Source organism: Triticum aestivum, chromosome 1D (genome assembly GCF_018294505.1).
Source record: "Triticum aestivum cultivar Chinese Spring chromosome 1D, IWGSC CS RefSeq v2.1, whole genome shotgun sequence".
NCBI lineage: Eukaryota > Viridiplantae > Streptophyta > Magnoliopsida > Poales > Poaceae > Triticum > Triticum aestivum.
In genome coordinates, this window is record NC_057796.1 from 296235842 (window position 1) to 296250660 (window position 14819).

A 14819-nucleotide genomic window follows, 5' to 3' on the forward strand; every position below is an offset into this window, starting at 1 on the left:
TGCACGTGCGCGTACTAAAAAACAACGTTCGGGCCGGGCTTTCGGGCTTGATTTCGGACCGGGCTCGGGCTTGAAAATAGGGAGTATTTTGGGCTTCGGGCCGGGCTTGGGCTTGAGAAATGAAGGTCGGGCTTTTACAAGCCCAGCCCGAAACCCGGCCTAGCCCGACGTTTGCCCGGGTTTACATGTCGGTGCCGACCCTTGATGAATGCTGATTGATTGGCTTCAACGATCATGTGCATCTGTTTTCGGAGCCGGTTAGCAAGAACTTTGGCAAATAGCTTGGGCATGCTATGTGTAAAACTAATCGGCCGAAAGTCACCAATCTCCTCCGCATCCGGTTTCTTGGGTATGGGGATGATATGCGCTTTCTTCAGCTTCCCAAATCCCCTTCCATCCCAATGTAGAGCTTCAGCATGACGGCCATAACATCCTTCTTGATTATTGGCCAAGCACGTTGATAGAAAGCCGCAATGTATCCGTCAGGTCCCGGAGCGCGGTCAGAGGGGATTTAACTAGCTTAAACTGTGTGTGTGAGAGAGAGCACATGCCGTTTCCATGATGTCATGCAGGGCTTTGAAGATCTCGTCTTGGATGTTGTGGTTAGTGGCAGCAGCAGCAACATTAGATGGGCGGGTGCTGGGCCGTCGTCAGACGTGTACAAGGTGTGTGCGGTGCATGACGTAGCGTGACGTCTTCACTAGAAACGGCATCAACTAGCCGACGTTCGTCACCAACACATTCCTCTCCTAGACACCACCGGGTAGAAACCCGCCTCACTCGACCCACTGGCGTTGCCACCAACGCACGACGACGCGGGATCAAGCCAATTAGCTCGAGATCATGTCTCATGTCTTGAATTGGTGTCCCGAACAACCTTACCCTGAACATTAGCGACCCTTGTCACACGACCTGGTCAACCCTGGTTCATAGCAGCTATTATTTGCTCCGTAGCGAAGTACATGTGTTGTGCTAATATTGGGAAACAGGTACAACTATGTTAGTAAAGAAAAACAGTAAAATTAAATTTTAGAAGAAAAAGCAAAAATATATATTAGATAAAACGACGGAATTAGAGAAAATACACGAATAATTCATAAATGACACTATATTGCTTGATTTTATGAATGTTTCCGAACTTCTTCTCCTTCCTCTCACATCTTTTTTTGAGATTCCCTTTTAAAATTTTCCTGCAATTAGTCTTCGGATTTCTGATATCCGTCTCAAGAAATCCTTTTGTGTTGAAAATTATGTAAAATCACTGCCATGTCATCCATCCATCCATTCCGAGCTTTTTACTTGGAACCAATACTCTTTGACGAGAGACCAAAGTTGTATGGGCTGTGCTACGCGTCGGCTAGCGGATCTTTTTAAAAGATCCGCCGCCTCGACAGCCGTTAGATCTGGCATTATCAAACGACCCAACTCTGTCCTCACTATTGCAACAAAGACGATGTTGCAGAAACCTTTGCAATATAGCTCATGTTGCAGAAACATTTGTAACAGATGTTTTTTTCAGCTTCATCTTTTCGCAACAGAGATGATGTTGCAGAAAAAAAATTGCAACATGGATGATGTTGCAGAATTTTTTGCAATGAAAGGATGTTGCAGTGCACCGTCGTCGTTGCCGTCGCCGTTTTGCAACTCCGTCGTTGTTGCAGAAACTTGTCGGCGTGCATTCGCACGGCCTAGCGGGCATGGGCGGCTTCCACTGCGCGAGGCTGACCCGACGGTGTTGTAGCATTGGTTCTGCACCCGCTTCGCCGCCGGGGACGGGGACCTCCTGTCGCGATCGCGCCGCAGCGGAGGCGGCATGGCTCTTCCCGTCGGCACCTGGGTGGCTCCGACGACGACTGCTCGGGCCCGGCCGCCCTGGTCGCCCCGCCATGGCCGGGGAGGCCACCGCCGGCGGAGGTTGTGTCATCGTCATTGTCCTCCCTCACGCGGTTCCTTCCTGGTGGGTCTGCAACAAACTGCTTGTTGTGGTCTATCTTTTGAAACTGGCGCTCAGTTGCAAGAATATATGTGGCTAGCATTTCAGTGGAGATAAGGATGAATGGAGATGCGGTGGCACGGGCCCATGAAGACGTGTGGCAGATGTAAGACCCCGCGGATGTTAGAGGAAAGATCGGTCGGTTGATCACCAGCTTTACCTAAGTTGTATACATGAAGTAAAAAAAAAGGTTTGTCATGTTTTAGGTTCTACAATAGGGCTACAATGGATGACCAAAATATTAACATTCTCCAAGGAAATTGCACCAGAGCTGACGATAGCGTTCATACTAGTTCAGATCGGAAAATTCGTGTTCGTGCTTGTCAGTGCAGTATCGGAACCAAAAGCAGGGGAAAGCATTTTATTACACTTATTATTACACGATTCAAATGATCTTTGGACCGCAACAACAGGAAGGCAAGGGCGAAACACCCATGCCAATGAAGAACACAACGTATACGAGATTATTCAGAACAACGAAAACGCATTACAGGGCAAAGAAATCAATCGAAACTGTGAAGCGCAGTATCGGAAATGCCACGGTAAATAGTGTATGTGGTGGGGCAGTGGGCGACACCTTCTCGCGGAGCGGCGGCCGTGCGCCGCGAGGAGGCGTACGGCGATCGTGCATGGAGATCAGAATGGCGCCTCGGCGGACGGCGGGCGCTGCAGGCTCTTGACGTACACCCAGGACTCGCGGCTCGAGACGTCGGCCCACCAGCGACTGACGTTCCTGCGGGACTGGATGAGGCGGGCAGAGCGCTCGTCGGAGGCGAGGCGGTCGGCGTTGGGCATGTGGGAGAGGTCAGCAAGGGTGAACTTGTCGCCGGCGAGGTACTCGGCCTCCTCAAGCCGCTGGTCGTAGATGTCCAGCACCTTGCTCAGATCCCTGCTGCTCTTCTCGAACAGCTGCTTCATCTCCTCCACCTTCTGCATGTGGGACGGGCTCATCATCATGTCCCGCTGCTGCTTCTGCTGCCTGCCGGCGCCGCCGTCATTCCTCCCGTCGAGCGGCATGGTGCGCGGCAGGTAGGCGAGGCTGTAGATCATGTCGGCGCTGGGCACGTCGAAGCTCTGCGCCTCCGTCTGCAGCCACTGCTCGATTGACGAGCGCTCCAGCGCCCCCGTCCCGATGAGGTCCAGGTTCCCCTGCCTCTTGTACTTGTCGGCGATGTGCCTCAGGATCTTCCTCGACTCTGCACCCACGCGCATCATCCGCACATATCATCAACATATACTAAGTGTGAATCATACAGATGAAAATCTACGGACATTGTTTGTTGTGTTGCTTACCGACGAGGGTGACGCTGCCGTCCTCGAAGGTGAGCGCCTCGCCGTGCGGCTGCAGCTTGAGGTACTGGGGCATGCGGTTGGGGCCGCGGAAGGAGTCGACGCGGATGAGCTGGAACTCGACATCCTTCTCGAAGAGGCACGCCAGGACGCGGGCGACCTCCGACGACGTCGGCGACCCGAACACCTTCACGGCTCCCGGCATCGTCGCTGGTCACTCCCTCTGCTCTGCTGCTCAGTTGATCGTTGATCGATGGACGGGTGCTGTGTGGCAGATCTCGTTGTTGTTTAGGACCGGTCCACAATGGCCATATATATGCGCGCGCATGATGGAAGGTTGTGTAGCCGGGAGCCTGGGTCTGGGAGCAATACCTTGCTTCGCGACAGGTTCATGCAAAAGAGAAAGCAAAAAACTAAAGAGCAAAAGCGCTCAAAGTGCGAGCATGTATCATATCGTCCACAACGAATCCTGTGAGAAGAAACTGAACTGTTAAAGCACTGCTCCCCGCCATGTAAAGTGCATTAACAACTGGCGATTAGCCGAAAATATATGCATGGTAATATCCGTAGCATGCCTTTGGGTAGGCTTTATGGTATGTATGTGACACTTCTGCTTTTAGTAGGCAAAAAATCGATTCTGAGCAACATCTGAAACAGGTAACGAGGTGACAACAGACAGAGACAAGTCATGCAGTACCACATTAACGACATTGGCTACGTTATACTAATCCTATTGTTGGAAGTTCTGAATATATTCGTTGAGTGAGTAGCATAGGTACTGAATCTGTATGCACGCGGACAGATTTTTAGTATCAGATGCAGTGGCGTCCATCAAGGTAAAGCATCATCGTTGTACTGTACTGACTACTGACTGATGTTTGATAGCTCTTTACTCTTTCCGTGGATCTGCAGTCCGACGAAAGGCCTGACCATGTGAACTGGGGTTAAGTTTTTCTTTTTTGCTGGAACCATCCCATCAAGATTTAAGTTTTAGACTTGATACTAGGGTCACATTTTTCTGAAATTTTTTCAGACTTTTCGGCGATGTTTCTTCGGTAGAAGGAGACGTTTCCGTCGACTATGAAAGCATCTGTGGTAACTTCATCAATCTCAAGGCTCGATATCTCGAACGCGCTCATAGAGTGTGCGTGTGTATAAGATTCTATGTGCGTGTTTTTTCAGGCAAATATATTTATGTTTCTGGGCATCTGTGTTGTACTGTATTAAACACTGGACCATATTGTTTCCATAACTTTATTTTATTTTTGGGGTCCGACTACTCTCAGATGCAGAACCAACTCTAGCTGCGTAAAGGCTCTCTACTCACTGCTGACGCGCGTCAATGGGCAAATAGCTAGTAGTGTGCGTTTATTTCGTCACTGTGCCTGCTGTGTCTGGTTTTTTGGTTTCCCGGTTTTCCACAGGTAGAGCGGTGGTGTTTTTGGTTTTCGGTTTTAGGAGGTTTCTTTTTATTTTTATGTTTTCAACTATTTTTATTTCTTTCCATTTTCCTTTTTTTTCCTTTGCCTTTGCCTTTGTTTTTATTTTTTATTTTCCTAGTTTTTTGTACTTTTTCTTATGAATATTATGTGAAGTTTTTTATAAAAGTCATTAGCACTTTTAATAATTACGTGAATATTTTCTAGAATGTGTGATATTTTTTCAAATTACATGAACACTTTAAACAAAATACATGAATGCATTTTAAAATTACACGAATGTTTAAAAAATTTATGAACACTTTTATAATATACAAATATTTTTAGAAGTCACATAAACATTTCTAGAAGACATGAATACTTTTTAAAATCAAACTCGCATTTGTTAACATATGTCAAAATCATTTAGATGCAAGGTCAATTCTAGCGTAATTGCACTCTGGGCACGTGCTCGGGCTCAATGCTCGCCCTTACATCAACTCAGTTGAGCTTCCAGTGCGATCAAAGTCATCGGAATTATCGAGAACAACGATCGACACGGGAAAAATGAAGTGTTTTCTTTAAATGGGCTAACTAGGCCTTATTCCAAAATTATCTAATATTCATGTATTTTAAAAAATTAAATGAATTCAAAAGTTAATATAAAAAGGAAAGGGGAATTTTTTTTAGAAACAGTGTTCATACTCATAACAATTGCAGGTATACTGATTGGGACCTAAGATCCAAGAAAATACAAAGTAACTCATATGACTAAGAATGACAATGAAATCTCTTGAAAACACCTTCTTCGCGGTATCAATCTCTGCTCGAAGAAATACTCCAAAGATTTCTGTAAAGAGGCTACAATTGGATTGGAGCAATGGTCTTGTCACTCTTTCACCTGCACGAACATTACCAATAATGGTTTTTGAAAGCACCTTGAGCCGCCCATCCAAAAAGATGGAAAGCCTTGATGGATGAACGTACTTGGGCCAGGGATAATCCCCTAGAAGTGCAGGTCGTCGAATCACTATATCTTCACCATGATGTCGATGAAAGATTTCACCTTCACAAAGAATCAGACCAACAAAGAAAGCTTGACACGGCAACATAAACTCATTATATCCGAATAATCAGATCTGCAAGGACAGAAAACTCTCTAACTTCATGGCACCGCCAAAAGAACGAGGGGGAATTTATTCTCACAAAACTATAGTAATCACTATGCGTTGACGAAGAATATAGAGGTCTTGAAGATTCGAGGTTCCCCCACCTCTCAGCACCAAGATAGCAGCCGGAGGTGAGAGGACCTAAATTTCTTAGATGACGGCGGGGACGGCGGCACGAGAAAACCCTAAGCGTATCTGAAATCGGTGTAAGTTCTTCTTAGAGGTTCATCCCACTTGCTCGGGTACTTAGTATGCCGTTGCCTAATGGGCCGGCCTAATCTTATCGCTACTGGGCGGCCCTGCTGTTAATCCATGCAATAAGCGGACGGGAATCCTATTCCCCACGGGAGTTATGTTAAAGAAATATGTCTGGCATTTCCTAAAACAACCGTGCTTTCCTGTTCGAGCTCGAACAATCGCGGCAACCAACTGCACATCACTTCCGTTTGTGCTAGTTACCTTCCTTTATGCTTCTTCAAATAACCTGTTTGGTTTTCTTTTCTTTTTTCCTTTTTTGTTTTGGCCGGTTTTATTCCTTTTCTCTTTTCGAGAATTCGTGAACATTTTTAATTTATTTATTTTTTAAATTCCTGAAATTTTATTCAATTTTATAAACCTTTTTTTCAAATTCGATGATCATTCCTTTAAAATCGATGAAATTTTTACAAAATTGATGACTTCTTTCTAGAAAATCATGATGTTTTTTCTAAATTTGATGGTTTTTTAAAATCGGTGAACTTTTACAAAACTGTTAGCATTTTATTTCTTAATCATTATTTCTAAAAAAAATCTAAAACAATCTTGAAACATAGAACAGTCAACGAGCGAACAACTATGGGCCTTCATAGAAACAACCCATGGAAGAATGTTGTAAGCGCCAGTTAGGAGCTCCCACTATATCTCGCATACCGAAATCGCTAACTAAGCAGTACCCTTGCAGTGCGCCACTTGTCGGAATATGAAAGTTTCTTTTTTTTTCATAGATTCGTTTATTCAGAATGGTTTCTCTTAAACCGTGCATCCGAATCCCAAATCATATTCATTTTCGAATTCTCGCGTCAAGATCTTCGAAACGAGCCCATGTTATGAACTTTTTTCCACAAAAAAAACTGGAAGAAAAATAAACAAGCCGAAAGCGTGGGGTTTTCCCCACGTTTTCTCTCTTTCGGAGAGGCACAACTATATGTCTCCCGCGGAAGCAAATCTGTGACTCCACGGGAAGCAAATCTATGTCTTCGCGAAAGAAAAAATACGTGTTTTTTGTCTCCCGGGAAAGCAAACCCGTGCCTCATGAGAAGCAAATGTGCGCTTCTTGTGGAAGTAAAAAAACATGTTTTTCCCTTTCCAAGAGGCAAGTTGTCTCGCGGAAGCAAATCTATGCCTTCACGAGAAGCAAATTTGTGCCTCTCACTAAAGCACAAAACCACCTTTGTTTTTTATTTTCAGATAGGCACACTTGTGAGAGGAAGCAAAAAATGTGTCTTTTCGCGCATAGATATTTTTTTTAAAAAAAATATAGGTAAAACCGTGCAAAACCAGAAGAAAAAAATCCCATATAAAACCCAAAAACACGCATAGAAAAAAAATAAGAAAAATAAAATCTCAAGGGAGCGCCTAGCACGCGGCACATAGCGGCGGGTGAGAACGCGCCACACCAAAAGAGACCCTTGCGAGGCTCCCGCAAGAGATACCCCTTGGTTAATTGCTCCCCTCGCATACTGCAATACGTAGCTCCGGCTCGCCTCTTACGCGATGCTACTGGGCTGAACCAGTACTATAGCTACCTCTGTGCGTGTTTTTTTCTTTGTTTTCACTCTCTGCATTGGATTACTTTCATTTTTCCTGGGATTATTTTTTCATTTTTTCTTCGAGTTTCTTTGCTTTTTTAGCACATGTTTGCATACATATTGTACATTTTTTCTATATATTTGGAATATTTTTATACATGTCGCAAGCTTGCAGCTTCTCAGGCCGATGCACGGCTCGAAAGCCCCGTTTCATGCGCCCTCCTTGCAATAGAAAAAAAAAATCATAGTCACATGCCTCGCCCTCTCGCACATGGCGGCCTTCGCTCTTGCCGGCTGCCCATGATCGCTTGTGCTCCCATGCATCATTCCGTCGTTCCCTGGCGTCATTGTTCGCCATCATTAGCTCTCCACGCCGAATGAAGCTTTTTTCGTTGCCAGTTGCAATTTTTGTCATCGACGGCTACAAATTTTAGTTGTGGTCTGTATCTTCCGACGTCTCCAGTTGAAAAACATTTCGTTGAAGGATGCAACCTTCACGGTTACGCGGGTGACTGCCCCCCAATTTGGTCATCTCCGATTGAAGCTTTCGCGACACCAGTTGTAGCTTTTAGTGTTGTGTAGTGGCCGACCCCAGCTTTCATCGTCTTTGGTTGAATCTTTCGGTGATGTCGGTTGTAGCTTTTTTTGGCACCTGTTGCAACATCGGAGGTTATTCCTCACAACTCTAGTGATGCATGTTGAACATACGTTATCTGTGCACATGTATAGTACTAGGGTCTGTGTATTTTGTACTGTCGTGTCTCCTCTCTCCCATCGTATATTTATACTTCTTCGGAGACAAGTAGAGGCCGGCCCCTCTGTACCTGTATATGTGATCATGCACACAATCAATCATTGTTGATACATGCAATCCTTACTTTTCCATTTAAGATGGCATTAGTTTAGCACGCGATCCACATCACTTCCGCCCACCTGCTGCTGCTGCCGCCGCACCCCTCGCCCCACCCCACAGCCGCCCCTCCCTCTGCTACCGCTGCTGCACCTTGCCGCCGCCGTTTCCCACCTCCTGCCGCTACTGCACCTTGCTACCATCGCCGTTGCCCCTTGCCAGCGCCGCCGCCACCGCAACCTGCCGCCACCGTGATGTCTACTACGCAACTTTATTCTTGTAGACACGTGTTGGCCCTCCAAGCGCAGAGTTTTGTAGGACAGTAGCAATTTTTCCTCAAGTGGATGACCTAAGGTTTATCAATCCGTAGGAGGCGTAGGATGAAGATGGTCTCTCTCAAACAACCCTGCAACCAAATAATAAAAAGTCTCAACAATGCTAATATAATTGGATCATATAACCATCCCTCAAAGTGCGATGAAGAATCACTCCAAAGTTCCTATCTAGTGGAGAACATAAGAATAAATTGTTTGTAGGGTACGAAACCACCTCAAAGCTATTATTTCCGTTCGATCTATTCAAGAGTTCGTACTAAAATAACACAAAGCTATTCTTTCCATTCGATCTATCCTAGAGTTCGTACTAAAATAACACCAAAGCAAATTCATATTCATAATACTCAATCCAACACAAAGAACTTCAAAGAGTGCCCCAAGATTTCTACCGGAGAAACAAAGACAAGAACCTGGATCAACCCCTATGCACAGATTACCCCAGTGTCACCTTGGGAATCCGCAAGTTGAGTGCCAAAACATATACCAAGTGAATCAATACGATACACCATTGTCACCACGAGTATTCAACAGCAAGACATATATCAAGTGTTCTCAAATCCATAAAAGTATTCAATCCGATAACAACGAAATCTCAAAGGGAAAACTCAATTCATCACAACAAGATAGAGAGGGGAAAACACCATATAATCCGACTATATTAACAAAGCCCACGATACATCAAGATCGTGCCATCTCAAGAACACGAGAGAGAGAGAGAGGTTAAACACATAGATACTGGTACAAACCCTCAGCCTCGAGGGTGGACTACTCCCTCCTCATCATGGTGGTCGCCGGGATGATGAAGATGGCCACCGGAGATGATTCCCCCACCCTCCGGCAGGCTGCCGGAACGGGGTCTAGATTGGTTTTCGTGGATACATGCCTTGCGGCGGTGGAACTTCTGATCTAGGTTAACCCCGAGGGTTTTTGGAATATTTGGGAATTTATAGGGTAAAGAGGGGGTGCGGGAGGCCACCAAGGTGGGCACAACCCACCTGGGCACGCCTGGGCCCGCCCTGGTGGGTTGTGCCCCCCTCGGGGCGCCCCCAGTTGCTGCTCTGGCCCATTGGTGGTCTTCTGGTTCATAAAAAACCCACAAAAAGTTTCACGGTGTTTGGACTCTGTTTGATATTGATTTCCTACAATGTAAGAAACATGCAAAAAATAGCAACTGGCACTTGGCACTATGTCAATAGGTTAGTACCAAAAAAATGACTATAAAATGATTATAAAACATCCAAGAATGATAATATAACAACATGGAACAATCAAAAATTATAGATACGTTGGAGACGTATCAGCATCCCCAAGCTTAATTCCTGCTCGTCCTCGAGTAGGTAAATGATAAAAACAGAATTTTTGATGTGGAATGCTGCTAACATGTCATCTCATATTCTTTTCTTTATAGCATGGACATTTGGAATTTTATATGGTTCAAAGCAATAGTCTAGTTTTGACATGAGACTTAAATACTCAAGCATATATCAACAAGCAACCATTTCTGTCAAAATATCAATGCTAAAATAAGTTATCCTTAGCCCATCATGCTCAATCATTGATCCATTCATGAAACACACTCGCATATTAGCTACACCCAATGCTCAAGTACGATCATAGTGCCCCCTAGTTGATGCTTTATAAGAGAAGATGGAGACTCAAATTAAAAATAAAAATTGCATAAAGTAAAAGAAAGGCCCTTCGCAGAGGGAAGCAGGGATTTGTAGAGGTGCCAGAGCTCAAAGCAAAAATTGAGAGATAAAAACATTTTAAGAGTCATACTTTTCCCACCAATGAAAACGACTTAGAGCTCCCAACACTTTCCATGCTAGATATATCATAGGCGATTCCCAAACAAAAAATAAAGTTTATTCCTTTTTCAGCCATACTTTCACTTTCCATGGCTAGCCGTATCCACGGTTGCCCTCCATACCAACACTTTCCAAGGAATTTATTATTTAACAACATAAAGTAAATTCATTTTTCATTTCAGGACTGGGCATCCCTAATACCTTTGCCTTACTCTCATGCAGTGACAAGTGAATAAACACTCATCGTGAGAATAACACATCTAGCATGGAAAATATTGGCCACCCCTCACCGCCTCGCGAGCGGTACGAGCACACAAAAAACAAGTTTATTTTGAAAATTAGAGATGGCACATACAAATTTTCTTAGAATGGCAAAAGAATACCGCATATAGGTAGGTATAGTGCACTCATGTGGCAAAACTGGTTTAAAGGATTTTGGATGCACAAGTAGTGATCGTACTTAGTGCAAAATGAAGGCTAGAAAAAGATTGAGAAGCGACCAACCAAGAAACGAATAATCTCATAAGCGATCATTAATCATAATTAACACCGAATAATGCACCACAAGTAGGATATAATTTCATTGCATAACTATTGACTTTCGTGCTTGCATAGGGAATCACAAACCTTAACACCAATATTCTTACTAAAGCATAATTACTCACCAACATGACTTACATATCACATCATCTCATCTCAAAACTGTTACAAGGAATCAAGTTTATTTTGTCCAATGATCTTCATGAAAGTTTTTATTATATCCTTCTTGGATATCTATCACTTTGGGACTAATTTTCATGTGTTGCTTTTGATAAGCTCAAACAAATATAAGTGAAGATCATGAGCATAACATTTCTTTCTCTCAAATTAATTTAAGTGAAGAAAGAGAGAATTTCTTCAAAAATACTAAATCACACTGTGCTCAAAAATATATAAGTGAAGCACTAGAGCAAATGACAAGCTACTCCAAAAAGATATAAGTGAAGATCAAGCGAGTGGTTGAGTAAATAGGTAGCTATTTGAGGAATCTCTCTTATTCAAAAACTTTCAGATCTAAGCACTTTATTACAACAGCAAGCAAAAACAAAATAAAATGACATTCCAAGGATATCACACATCATGTGAAGAAGCAAAAACTTAGGCTCAACCGATACTAACCGATAATTGTTGAAGAAGAAAGGTGGGATGCCTACCGGGGTATCCCCAAGCTTAGATGCATGAGACTTCTTGAAATATTATCTTGGGATGCCTTGGGCATCCCCAAGCTTGAGCTTTTGTGTCTCCTTAATTCCTCTCATATCACGGTTTTCCTAAATCTCAAAAGATTCAACCACACAAAACTCAACAAGAACTCGTGAGATAAGTTAGTATAATACAATGCAAAAACCTTAGCATTCTCTACTGTAGCAAATAACTGAAATTATTATTCAACATTGCAAACTAAATGCCTCTGCATATTTAATACTCATACCCTCAAATAGAATCATTAAACAAGCAAACATATGCAAACAATGCAAACATAACAACAATCTGCCAAAACAGTATAGTCTGTAAAGAATGCAAGAGTATCAATACTTCTCTAACTCCAAAAGTTATGAAAATTTACCACACTGTAGAAAATTTATCAGAGCTTGTTATGCAAAAAGTTTCAACATTTTATCACATTCTAACTTTTCTAGGGAATTTTTGCAAGAGCGGTAAACTTTCTGTTTTCAAACAGCAACATGTAGACTTGTAAAATAAGCATGGTGAAGGCTATCATTGCCACTTTTATTGAAATAAAAGATTCAAAACATTATTCTAAATAACAGCAAGCAAATCCTAACAAAATAAAATGACACTCCAAGTAAAACTCATATCATGTGACGAATGAAAACATAGCTCCAAGTGAGGTTACCGATGATTTTGGAGACGAAAGAGGGGATGCCTTCCGGGGCATCCCCAAGCTTAGTTGCTTGGATCTTCCTTGAATATTACCTTGGGGTGCCTTGGGAATACCCAATCTTAGAGTCTTGTCACTCCTTATTCTCCTCATATCGACATCTCACCCAAAACTTGAAAACTTCAATCACACAAAACTTGATGGAACTTTGTGAGATATGTTAGTATGATAAAGAGCAAACCATTTCACTTTTGGTACAGTCAAAGACAAGATTCATAATTGTTTCCACACAATTCCTACTATACCATATCATTTCCACAATTTATATTGAGCAATATAAGCCATAGAAACTAGGAAGCAAGCAAACTATGCATTGAAAACAGAATCTGTCAAAAATAGAACAGTCTGAAGTAATCTGTACTCAAACCATACTTCTTCTACTCCAATAATTATGAAAAAATTAGGACCACATGAGTACTTTGTATATTAATCTTCTGCAAAAATAATCAACTCAGAAGCACTCTTCTGTTAAAAATGAGAATTATTTTCGTGAGCGCAAAAGTTTCTGTTTTTCAGCAAGATCAAATCAACTATCACCCAACATGATCCCAAAGGCTTTATTTGGCACTTTATTGAAAAAAAAGCAATAAAACATGATCAATATAGTAGCATAATCATGTGAACACACAAAAAACAGTAGGTAAAAGTGTTGGGTTGTCTCCCAACAAGCGCTTTTCTTTAATGCCTTTTAGCTAGGCATGATGATTTCAATGATGCTTGCATAAAAGAAAAGAATTGAAACACAAAGAGAGCATCATGAAGCACATGACTAGAACATTTAAGTCTAACCCACTTCCTATGCATAGGGATTTTGTGAGCAAACAATTCATGGGAGCAGGAATATGTAAAAGCATATGTTCCTCTCTCGTAATAATATTCAGTAGCATCATGAATGAATTCAACAATATAACTATCACATAAAGTATTCTTTTCATGATGCGTAAGCATAGAAATTTTGCTACTCTCCACATAAGCAAATTTATTCTCATGAATAGTTGTGGGAGCAAACTCAACAAAATAACTATCATGAGACACTTGATTGGCATGATCAATTTTAGCATTAAAATCATGATGACAAGTTCCATGATTATCATTATTGTTTATAGCATACATGTCATCACCATAATCATCATAGATAGCAACTTTGTTATCATAGTCAATTGAAGCCTCATCCAAAATGGTGGATTCATCACTAAATAAAGTCATGACCTCTCCTAATCTACTTTCATCAATATAATCATCATAAATAGGAGGTATGTAATCATCATAATAAATTTTCTCATCAAAACTTGGGGGGACTAAAAATATCATATTCATCAAATATAGCGTCCCCAAGCTTGTAACTTTGCATATCATTAGCATCATGGATATTCCAAGAATTCATACTAACAACATTGCAATCATGCTGATCATTCAAATATTTTGTGCCAAACATTTTATTGACTTCTTCTTCTAACAATTGAGCACAATTTTCTGAACCATTCCATTTTATGTAGTTTTTTAATAAACCAAACTAGTGGTAAAACAATAAATTAAAAGATTCAATTGCAAGATCTAAAGATATACCTTCATGCACTCACCTCGCCGGCAACGGCGCCAGAAAAGAGCTTGATGTCTACTACGCAACTTTATTCTTGTAGACACGTGTTGGGCCTCCAAGCGCGGAGTTTTGTAGGATAGTAACAATTTTCCCTCAAGTGGATGACCTAAGGTTTATCAATTTGTGGGAGGCGTAGGATGAAGAAGCGTAGGATGAAGATGGTCTCTCTCAAACAACCCTGCAACCAAATAATAAAAAGTCTCTTGTGTCCCCAACACACCCAATACAATGGCAAATTGTATAGGTGCACTAGTTCGGCGAAGAGATGGTGATAAAAGTGTAATATGGATGGTAGAAATATATTTTTATAATCTGAATAAATAAAAACAGCAAGGTAGCAAAAAGTAAACGGGCACAAAAACGGTATTGGAATGCTTGAAAATGAGGCCTAGGGTCCGTACTTTCACTAGTGCAGTCTCTCAACAATGCTAATATAATTGGATCATATTACCATCCCTCAAAGTGCGATGAAGAATCACTCCAAAGTTCCTATCTAGCGGAGAACATAAGAATAAATTGTTTGTAGCGTATGAAACCACCTCAAAGCTATTCTTTCTGTTCGATATATTCAAGAGTTCGTACTAAAATAACACAAAGCTATTCTTTTCGTTCGATCTATCCTAGAGT

General features: G+C 42.2%; 1 protein-coding gene across 1 annotated transcript; it reads right to left on the minus strand.

Annotated features, from left to right (window-relative positions):
- Positions 1-2330: 2330 nt before the first annotated feature.
- LOC123168641 (glutathione S-transferase F11) lies at positions 2331-3586 on the minus strand. The gene is made up of 2 exons (XM_044586522.1): positions 3287-3586; positions 2331-3189 (listed from the first exon to the last, which is right to left on the minus strand). The coding sequence occupies exons 1-2, from the start codon at positions 3486-3488 to the stop codon at positions 2630-2632; spliced, it is 762 nt and encodes a 253-aa protein (XP_044442457.1). The 5' UTR covers positions 3489-3586; the 3' UTR covers positions 2331-2629.
- Positions 3587-14819: the final 11233 nt, after the last annotated feature.

Coding starts and splice junctions, on each gene's coding strand:
- LOC123168641 (XM_044586522.1), bottom strand. CDS start 3,488: ATGCCGGGAGCCGTGAAGGTGTTCGGGTCGCCGACGTCGTCGGAGGTC. Junction 3,190..3,286: donor CGGCAGCGTCACCCTCGTCG/GTAAGCAACACA, acceptor GCGTGGGTGCAG/AGTCGAGGAAGATCCTGAGG.